Raw genomic sequence first — 11,378 nt, 5'->3', positions numbered from 1 at the left:
TGTGTGAATGCAATTATGATGACGAGTCGTGCAGTGTAAGGTAATTTTTCGTAGGATAATAAGCCACTTCAGATGAAGCTTCTGTGCCACATTTTACAGTGCAGTGATTTAAAACAATTTGTACATTTTATTAAACATGTAGGCCTAATATAAGTATTGCTACTTTGGTTAATTTCTTGCTACATGTTCGATTTCAAGAGAAAAACTGCACGCGAGTGAGGCGACTCGACGGGAATTTAAAACGCTGCTAATCTGGTCGCGTCGCGTTCAGAGCAGACGGGCTGTAAGAAGAGAGAAAGATTTAGCCTTTTATTGCCTCATAGAGAGACCAGTGACGTAAAGAACCTAAAAACTTGCGGAAAGTGTGGAGAAAAACAGGCTGCAGTCTATGCGGCGCGCGCAACTCCAGTGGAAATGCAAGGATACACTCAAACGCTTCGTATTCGCTTCCATGAAGCGCTTTATGTCCTTTATATGCTGCTTTATGTCAAATTCGCTTGTGCTGCTTCGGAAGCGTCGAACATAACTGAAGTTTGGAACAAAACTCAGCTTCTCGAGCTGTACAGTAAGTAGAATCGGCCTGCGCGACATATCTGTGACATTACTTACTGAAACGATGCTTAGCGCGATGGCATGAGCGCGTGGGTTTGGTCAGGATCAAGAGTTTATCGTGTAGATTAAGTGTGCTGTGCTCTGCAAATTACATTAGTATGTAGCGCATAGTCCAGCTCTTCTCTATGAAAGACTGACCGTACTGTGTCATTCCTCGTTTGAGATAAACCTGCACAGATTATTGTTTCAGTCTCAAGCGGGAGATTATACAAAATATGTTTTTAAGACTTGCACAACTGCTGCCCATTTAACTTGTTTTAGTGAAAGTTAACTGCACACAAACAAACCGATAGGCGGCTGCTCATCACATGATACAACAGAGACAGTTTGGACGGAACTCAAAGTAGCCTACACTCAACATTTTTAAATAAAACTAAGGATTTTTTTTTTTTTTTTAGTGGCTATTTCCACATTTTCACATTTTATGAACACACGTTGACCGTGACCGTATAGCAAACAGAGTAGGCTATGTTTCACAATGGAATTTGACATTCTACAAAACTGTAAAAGGAAACAACATACAAAGATATCCAATCATTAAATTGGCCAACAGATTTTATTGTTAAATTAATAACGTGACAACTTGCCCCAGTATTCATTCACATATAGGCTACCCATTTGTTAAGATACTGGAACACAGTTCAACTTTTCAATTATAATCTACATGGTGACTTTTTGCTATAGTGTAGTTTGATCATTTAACATACAAAACTGCTAGAGAAAATAACTTTTTAAAATAATAATAAAAAATAGATAAATAAATATTTTTTTAAAAAAATATCTATCTATCTATCTATCTATCTATCTATCTATCTATCTATCTATCTATCTATCTATCTATCTATCTATCTATCTATCTATCTATCTATCTGTCTATCTATCTATCTATCTATCTGTCTGTCTGTCTGTCAGAAGCTAGATTCCATTTTTTCTTTGATTTACAAGTATACAAAACATACATACATGTTTTGTATTATGGCACATTTCCCCTTAAAGACTAAAAATTAAGCAAATCTTGTGGATAATACAGTACAGTACAATTATACTGCATGACTTCTCCCTCTAATAAACGGAATGTCACACGTATGACCCCTGCTGAAAGACACAGTGGGTTTCTGAAGTTTGTCCAACAGATTCGTTACAGTCCCAGTGCATTTACATTTACATTCATGCGTTTGGCAGATGCTTTAATCCAAAGTGACTAGCATTGCATTTACTTGGGAACCAGTGCTTTTGTGAGTCACCCTGCTTGTTATAAACAGGGTCAGCTGAGGTTAGCAGCACATGCATAAACACACACCTACACCCTCGCTCACTCAGACCGATAACAACACGCTCAAAATAACCCATTTGGGTCTTGCAGTTCCAGAGTATTATGATCTCACATAGCAAATAATGATTCTGTCACTGAGATATTTGGGGTCGTGGAACACTTTCAGTTTTGGTAACCTACCTACAATTTAGGTAAAGTAGGACACTTTCACCCAAAAATGAGCCTCTTATGTGTCTGTTGAACTCAAAAGAAGATATAAGAATGTTCCACTGTTTTTGTTCATAGAATGATACTGGACAATACTGGACCCCACACTCTTATTGTATGGACAAAAAAGTTATGGTTAAAAATATCCTCCTTTGTATACATCAGAAGAAACAGGTTTGGACACACTAAGTGTACTGAAAAAAAGAAGAAGATACAAGTGGCAAAAATAAATAAAATAAAATAGAAGAAAAAAAAGGTAAATATAACTTTAGGACATATTTGTCACCTTAAATTATTCCAGGAAAGGGCACTCAATTTTAAAGATGAACTTAAGCTCTGTGAATCTATCCTTTTCCATTTTAAAAACATGTAAAGATCATCATATTTAAAACGGTATTGTATGAAGGACTAAGCCATTTTAGTAACATATTTTAAAACATTGCAGATGAAAAAAAAAACAATATTGTTCCCATTCTCAGCACAAGCTAAATGATAAATGCCACCACCGGACAAGAAAATCCTTTACTTCCTATATACTTTCCGACTCAGACATATGGCGAGGATAATGCGTAACTTCCCTTTGAAGTTTTAGAATACTCTGTGTGTGTTCGACTGTTTGAGAATATCTTTGTCTTTGGCCTGTATCTTCAATTACTCTTTCGTGTCAACGCCCACAAAAGACCCTCAGCCCTGACGACTCTGAGAACTCTGAAATATTAAGCCCCATTTTGTGGAGGTGAAACTGGAGAGAGCAGCTCTATCTTTCTATCTGTTCACTGCATAATCAGACCTGTCTGATACCTCAGTGCCTCTGAAAGGCTTAGAATCTCCAATATCACTTGCCTTTATAATCTAACATGGCCCTGCATGTAAATGGCTATATAATACTCCTAAAGAAAGGCTTTTCCCACTGGTCAAAAAACCCTAGGGCCTCACCATCTCCCAAATGTATTCGATACGACAAGAAAATATGCTTTAGCTTGACCTATTCGAAAGCTGCCATATATAATATCTGTGTTTGTGTGACTCAGGTAAAGGAGTTTTCCGGTTGGAAAGTGTATCGCAGGAGGGTTGCCTCTCTGCAGACTCGTCCGGTCTATCTCTGGCCAGCTGTGACCCCCCGTCTGCCGCCCTGCTTTGGAAATGGGTGTCCCGGCACCGTCTCTACAATCTGGGCACCAATCGATGTCTAGGGATCAACGCGACCAAGCAGCAGCCTGCCGTTGGCATCTACGAGTGTGATGTTTCCCTCACAACCATGTGGTGGCGCTGTGGGGGCAGCATGTTGTATGGAGCGATGAATAATAAGCTAGCGGTGGTGGACTCAAAAGTGGTGGTAAAGAAAGCCGTTCTGCAACTGTGGAGGATTTATGGGGCGGCTGGTGAAGGGCCGTGCGCTTACCCGTACGAAGGCAAGATGTCTTCAGACACTTTTTTTCAAACTAGGATCAATGACAAATACGAGTGTCCGCGATAAAGCAAAAGTAAAAATCTAGTTTAAAGGCGCGTTCACACCACGAATAATAACTATAACGATAACTATATTAGCGTCCACACCTACACCAAAAACAACCAAGTTGTGGGAATTTAAGAAAGGTTCTCCTTGTGGTCCTTGTTGATTTCGTATGGTTCTGAAAAACCGTTAAGCCATTTTCAAGAAAAGTTTCAGATTATTGAATCAGTGGAACCACAAAGTAAAAAGTAATAACATATTTTTCGTTAACGTTTTGAGTAAGTGTGTGCACATGTGCACGATTAAAAAAAAAAGAAAGAATTATTTATTCACAAATCATTAATAACCACATGGCATTTTAAAATCTGAACTAACTTTGCATTGGCAAAACAAACAAACTAAAAAAGTTTATTTGATATTTTAAGGGACCTTGAGTCCTTGACAAAAAGCCATGATGGTCATCAGGGTCATTTCCTGTTTTATGTGTCTTTTTCTGCATGGTTTTGCATGTTGGTTGCACCACATGACTTTGATTTGGCAGAACTTAAACTTACTCAAACTAAACTGCTGTCAACCCGCTCTCTAGATATCTTCATCAATGCTAAACCGATGTCCGATTTTGGTTGACCACTATCAAACTAGTGCATTCGGTGGATTGTTTGATGAGGTTTATTTGATGTGGCCGGAGTCAGACAGATTCTATGTGTTCTGTAACTGTTGTTCTCTTGCCATTGGCAGACATCCACACACTACAGGGAAACTCCCATGGCATGACCTGCTCCATACCCTTCAGATACAACAATAAATGGTTCTGGGATTGTACCTCTGAGGGCAGAGAGGACCGTCACCTCTGGTGTGCCACCACAAACCACTATGATCAAGATGAGAAATGGGGCTTTTGCCCCAATTCAGGTAAACCCATACTAATTAATTTAAATATTATTTTTTTCCTTTTTATACACTACCATTCAAAAGTTTGTGGTTATTTATTATAAGTTTAAAAGTTGTTGTTTTTTAAAAGAAATTAATATTTCTATTCAGTTAAATTGATAGAAAGTGACAGTAAGGACATTTATAATGTTACATAAGATTTCTATCATGGTTTCCACAAGGATATTCAGCAGAGCAACCATTTTTACCATTGATAATACAAATAAATGATTCTTGAGCACCAAATCAACATATTAGAATGATTTCTGAAGGATTATGTGACAATGAAGACTGGAGTAATGATGCTGAAAATTCAGCTTAACCATCACAGGAATAAATTATATTTTGAAATTATTAAAATAGAAAACAATTATTTTTAATTGTAACAATATTCTACAATATTACAGTTTTACTTTATTTTGATCAAATAAATGCAGCTTTGTTGAGACTTCTTTCAAAAATGTTCCTGACCCCAAGCTTATGAATGGTAGTGTATTTTGAGTAGATACTAACTAACTTAAGGAACCAAATCAAGCCTATATATGTGTGTTTTCTTCAGTGTCAGGCTGCAATGAATTCTGGGAGAGCCATCCGGAGCTGAATGCCTGTTACCAGTTTAACTTGTACTCCATCCTCACCTGGAGTCAAGCTCTTACTTCCTGCCAAGCACAGGGTGGGAGTCTTCTGTCCATCACACAGTCCAGTGAACAGAGCTATATCCGAGGTATACACAAGCTCAAATGTTTGCACATTCAGATTATTTTGACATCATTTATTTGTGTTTCTTTGCTGACATGCATTGGTTTATGCTGGTTTGGGTTTGGTCTGAGTCAAAGTCATGCTAGTTTAGCTAGTTACATTCACCTACAAATGAAACTTTGGTCATCATTTACTCACCACCTTGTCTTTCTAACCTAGGATTATTGTTTTTTTCTTGTGATGCACAAAAGAAGATATTTTTCCATTGAAGGAAAGTGCACTACCAGTTAAAAGTTTGGAATAATTAAGACTTTATTGCTTTGCTCACATGCTACATTTATTTGAAGAAAAATTCAGTAAAAAACAGTAATAATGGACATATTATTTCAGTTTAAAATAACTATTTTCTATTTGAATGTTTTTTAAAATGTAATTTATTTCTGCAATGGCAAAGCTGCATCATTATTCCAGTCTTCAGTGTCACATGATCCTTCAGAAATCATTTTAATATGATGATTTGGTGCTTATTATAAGCATTTCTTCTTCTTATTAATGTTGAAAACAGCATTACTGCTTTATTATTTGTGGAAACCGTGATAATCAAAAGTTTGGTGTAAGAAAGATTTTTAAAACATGAAAGAAATTAATACTTTTAATTAGCAAGGACACATTAAATTGACCAGAAGTTACAGTAAGATTTATTATGTTACAAAAGAAATGTTGTTTCTATTCATCAAAGAATCGTGGGGGAAAAAGTATCACTGTTTCCTTGTTTTCAACACTGAAAATAATAAGTTTATTTCAAGTTTTCTTGAGCAGCATATTAGAATGATTTCTGAAGGATCATGTGACTCTGAAGACTGGAGTAATGATGCTGAAAATTCAGCTTTGCCATCACAGGAATAAATTACATTTTAAAATACATTAAAATAGAAAACAATGATTTAAAATGTTAATAATAATATTTCACAATATTACTAATATTGCCATATTTAAATAATAATAAAAAAAGAGATACATATGGAGGATGTTCATTATATCACAATGTAGGAAAACAATAAGAGACAAATAAATTTCCAATATACATCACATTTACCACATGTAATAAATGTAGCCTTGGTGAGCATAAGAAACTTCTTTTTAAAATATCAAAATGATTCCAATTATTACTATTATTATTATTATTATTCCAAACCTTTGACCTGTGGTGTATATGGCTAGTTATACTGTCTTGCTCCAAAAAAGCATGGACACCTTTTATGCTGCTTTTGCTTGTTTTGTTGCAGCTTAGCACTATAAATTTCCATCCACTATTGCATGGAAAAGATGAGCTCAAACATTCTTCCTAACATGCTGTGTTTCATGGAAGTGTTTCATTGATGCATCATTGTTGTTCCACCAGAAAGACTCTCAGATATGGGTGTGATGGTCTGGATTGGATTAAACCATCTCAGTCAGCATGGGGGATGGCAATGGTCTGATGGATCTCCATTGGCTCTTGTCAATCATACCTCAGGTATAACTGGCTTATGTTTTTAAGTAGAAGAATTGTTCTTCATGGGCAGTATTAATTATGAAATGCCCTATTCGCTGTTTATTCATCTGTCCAGATCTGACCTCCATGCCGGTGCAGCAGAACCAGCAGTGTGGGGTGTTTAACTCCACGCAGGGTTCCTGGCAGAGTATGTCCTGTGAGTCAGCCTTGCCCTACATCTGCAAGAAAACCTCCAACTACAGCCGGAATGCCGAGCCGCTTGGTAAAGTGATGAGTTATCTGACTGCTTATTCATCCTTCCTTTCATTAATCCAGCTTTTTTGTTCGTCCATCCATCCGTTTCTAATAGCCTTTTGTCTTTCCCTCTAACATGTCTGACTTTTCCCAGACTCTCCATCCACATGGTTTTCTCAAGTTCTGTCTAGTTTAAGCTTCAGCCTCAGCATGCAACAACAATTATTACGTAAAAAGTGTGTCATTTTCCAGTGCTCATTATTGAGGGAATGAGTAGGCTGTCAGATAGACTAGTGACTATTGTTTCCATGATGGTCAGCATTGATTGTGATTGGTTGGAAGAGAAGAATGTGGGTGTGTCCTGAGATTTGTTCAAAGGCACAACAGCTGTGGCTCATCTAGAGTCTGAACTACTGCCCCTAGCTATCAAACACACACAAACACACACATTCTCACAGTGTGTGTGTAAATATAGAAACGGTCGGGGTCATCTGCAACAGTAAACAAAATCAAAAATCCTTTCCTTACAAGGGTTGGCTTGATATCAAAACGTTATATATACATACAGTATATTATATAAATTAGTAGTACTGCTGAAGGCAGTTGTTTTTGAAAGATTATACACTATACAATGTTGTGATGTTATTTCCATCAAGAGGTGCATTAATTTTCGGTCAAGATCTTGTGTTGACAATGCAAGAGTCAAGCACTCTGTAAAGTCTCCTCCTCCACATCCCAAAGACTTTCAATGAATTTAAGGTCTGGACTCAGAGGAGCCTATTCATGTTCGAAAATGATTTTTCATGTTCCCTCCCAACCATTCTTTCACAATTTGAGCCTGATGAATCTTGACATTGTCATCCTGGAATACGGTCATGATGTGTCTTCATACATGGTTGTTTAAGAAATGAAAACTACACACTCCATCAATTAGGGTTAGAAAAACTGTTGCCAGGCAGTGTGTGTATATATATATATATATATATATATATATATACAACAAATATTCAATGATTTAACACTTTTAGGATCACTATTTCTTGAAGAGCGATATCTTATATAATTGTACTAAGGACTTTCATTCAAACACTTTTTCATTAATTTAGGCATCACATAAATTGATTTGACATGGACAAAAATTGATTGATTTTGGAAAAATCTATAAAAGGTTTCTACAAAAATAAGCAGCACAACGGTTTTCAACATTGATAATCATATAAGAAATGTTTCAAATCAGCATATTAGAATGATTTCTGAAGGATCATGTGACTGAAGACTGTAGTAATGGCTGCTGAAAATTCAGCTTTGCAATCACAGGAATTAAATGTTACAATTGAGCAATTGTTTGTTTTTACTGTATTTCTGATCAAATTGATGCAGCCTCAATTTAGCTTAAGAGACTTAAAAATTCTTTCCAACCCCAACTTTTGAACGGTAGTCTATACTGTAGTATTTATTTTAAAAACTCTCTGTCTGTTTGTCTTCAAGATAACTGGCAATATAAGGAGACGATTTGTCCTGACGATTGGTTGGACCACAATGGGTTTTGTTACCGGTACCTGGAGAAGAAGTCGAGCTGGGACGGCTCTTCAAGCGCATGCAAGTCTCTTGAGGCAGAGCTGGTCAGCGTCCACTCCCTCTCCCAACAGGAACTGCTGCTGAAACTTCTCTCGAATGGTTGGCTGGATGTTTTTCACTTTATAGTGTAATTTATTAAAGTTACAGTGATCACAATATGTAACTGGTTGTGTCAGGATCCAACTCTAAGGTGTGGATCGGCTTGCACAAGGAGGCTAAACTTCCAGCAGTCCAGTGGTCAGACAACTCTCCTGTCACATTCACATCCTGGTCCTCTCAGGAGCCTTCCCATCAACATGGCGACAAGCGCATCTGTGTTACAGCGGACTGGAAGGTGAGTTCAGAGGTCAGAGATCAGATTAATGTCACAAGACATTAGTCATAAACTGAGCATACAGTATGTGGTCATAAAAGAAGCACGTGTCTAGAGTCACCCCATAAATCATACAGCAACTGTGTGTTAGATGAACACGACAAGATCTGATTTCAGAGACAGTCACTGCATGGAAACGTTATCCTGGGTGATCAGATGCACAGTCACCAGTTAGTCACAGTAGTAAACCAGCAGGTCAAGTGACAGATCTGGTCGTTCTGAATTTTCTTCTGTGCTTGATGAAAGACTCATTGTGTGTGTGTGTGTGTGTGTGTGTGTGTTTGTGTGTGTTTTAGGAAGGCAGATGGCAGTTTGCGGAGTGTGAAGAGCAGCATGCCGCAATCTGTAAGGCGTCAGGTCTTGTGCCTCAGCATCCTGCTGGAGAATGGGATGAAGGATGTCCAGAGGTGAGAACGTAACATAAACACACACACACACACACACACACACACACACACATTGTTACAATTTGGTGAGGAGAAACAAAATTACAAACCTGAGGGCAGTGTGAATGCGCTCAGGTTTGAAAATAGGAAAGTAAATGAAAATAGGAAAGTAACAAAATAAATCAATATATAAGTTTATGAAATCATTTATGCTTATGTTTTGCTAGCCAATACAACAGCTGTGTGATTTCTATGTGTCTGGTATTTTCTGCAAGCTGTTAAGAATCAGAACTTTTGATGTCTATCAGTGTTGTTATTATTAACTAAAGATATTTTGGTAATTGAAATAAAGCGAAAATAAAATATAAATATTACTTGAAAAACTTAAACGAAATGTTGCCTTGGCAACTAATTGAAATAAAAAAGTTTAAGTCGAAGTTCTAAAATTACTAAAACTTACCTGAAATGAAAATAAATTAAAGCTATATATAAAAAAACTAATAGAAAGTGCATAATTAATTAAACAAAAGTATACAAATAAAAGCTCAATTATTAGCTTTAATATATATGTATATGTATATATATATATATATATATATATATATATATATATATATATATATACAGTATATATATAAATAAAAATATTGATAAATACTATAATGGTATACTAAACTACTTTACTGATAATACTCAAATAAAACTGATGTCAATTCACAAATGATACAATTTTTTGAGTCAGTCCTTTTCAGTGAGGGATTCACTCACAATATACATTAGGTTACTGTAAATATCCTGAATTGGTTAGTGATTTGTTCTGAATCATTCAAACCATTAATTTTATAAAGAGAGAAAGAGAAAGAGTAGTTCCGGAGTAGTTTGCTCAACATTATCTGCAGGTGTATTTGCCACCTATCATTCATATTTTGCTGATTTTGTTTTTTGCATGATTAATTGATAAAGCGAACTTTCTGACTATGTATAATAAGTATTTCATAATAAAAGCACAGCAAGAACAAAAAACAGAACCATAAGTTTCCCAGAACAGTCATACACACACATTTACCATGTCATTCCAAATACATTGCGTGAGAAACATGAATAAAATGCAGTGAATGAGTGGAGGTCCTAACAAAAAAAAACTCCAATACCGAACTGCTTTTTCCCGTCAATCTAATAACCGGCACTCTCATTCCATCTGTTTTCCTGCATTTCTGATTGGTTGTGCTTGAGATGTGCTTTGTGTGGGGTGAGGAGGGCAGACAGGCTGTGTGTCTAGAGGACGGAGCGGCCGTCAGCGAAGGTTAGAGCGGGTCACGGCTGGAGAACAACAGACTGATTCAGATCTGCTCTGTCGCTCTGTTTCTGCTTTTGCTGGCTATGAAACAAGACGGCTACGAGAAGGACGAACGTGACGGATATGGCCAAACAGAGAAAGGGCACTTTTCAGAGATGCACACGTGCTAGTGAACGCTCATGTGTCACACCCACACTTACTCTTGTACTGTATGTGAAGAACAACCATTTATCTGTACTGTACTGAAATGGTTTTGTATTCTACTAAAGGCAAAAGAGTGTAAAATGATGAAAAAACACTTTCCCCTTCATATCGGTTTTAACCTCAAATCTTGATCTTGAATAAAAAGGTTCAATGCTCGTTTCAATCTGGTCCAGGTTATATGAAGGACACTGAATTGAGGCCATTGGACTCAATGGGGTTAATGGAGAACAGGTGTGAAAACACAGCTAGATGCCACTGAAGCTAATGCTGCATACCAAATTACCTGTGTCTACTGTGAACTATGCACTATTTATAGTATAAGTAGTATTATATATACCAAATTTTCTCTCAAAAAGTCGCACCCGAGTATGAGCCAGATTTACTATCTGCTTGCACCAGCGCAAACCCTAAAGGCATAACAAAACTACTGTGATTATTTACTACATGCAGTGAAAAATTGGCGATGAAAAGGCAAAGTTATTTTTGTGACTGACCTTATTGCACACTCATTTGTTGGAGTTTCCCTTTCAGACGCAACATTTATTGGAGGAGAGTAACAAAAAGCATGTCTTGAACCTTTTTGCGCTTGACATGGCTGCATCTGTTCTTTAATTTGCACATTGTTAGTCCACACTAC

The 11,378-nt window shown here is 36.9% G+C and overlaps 1 protein-coding gene across 1 annotated transcript in view; it reads left to right on the top strand.

Annotated features, from left to right (window-relative positions):
- Positions 1 to 224: 224 nt before the first annotated feature.
- The window catches only part of pla2r1 (phospholipase A2 receptor 1), a 32,495-nt gene continuing 21,341 nt past the window's right edge, over positions 225 to 11,378 (top strand). The window contains exons 1-9 of the mRNA XM_056252769.1: positions 225 to 565; positions 3,124 to 3,504; positions 4,284 to 4,457; positions 5,035 to 5,199; positions 6,577 to 6,690; positions 6,785 to 6,931; positions 8,392 to 8,580; positions 8,658 to 8,815; positions 9,151 to 9,261. Of these exons, the coding sequence (XP_056108744.1) occupies positions 415 to 565; positions 3,124 to 3,504; positions 4,284 to 4,457; positions 5,035 to 5,199; positions 6,577 to 6,690; positions 6,785 to 6,931; positions 8,392 to 8,580; positions 8,658 to 8,815; positions 9,151 to 9,261 (1,590 nt within the window). The 5' untranslated portion in view covers positions 225 to 414. The remainder of the gene's footprint in view (positions 566 to 3,123; positions 3,505 to 4,283; positions 4,458 to 5,034; positions 5,200 to 6,576; positions 6,691 to 6,784; positions 6,932 to 8,391; positions 8,581 to 8,657; positions 8,816 to 9,150; positions 9,262 to 11,378) is intronic.

This window comes from Rhinichthys klamathensis, unplaced genomic scaffold (assembly GCF_029890125.1).
Source record: "Rhinichthys klamathensis goyatoka isolate OS25496 unplaced genomic scaffold, OSU_Roscu_1.1 h1tg000098l_1, whole genome shotgun sequence".
In the NCBI taxonomy this organism is placed as follows: domain Eukaryota; kingdom Metazoa; phylum Chordata; class Actinopteri; order Cypriniformes; family Leuciscidae; genus Rhinichthys; species Rhinichthys klamathensis.
The sequence above is the reverse complement of the archived record's forward strand: the minus strand, read 5'-3'. Positions and strand labels throughout refer to the sequence as shown.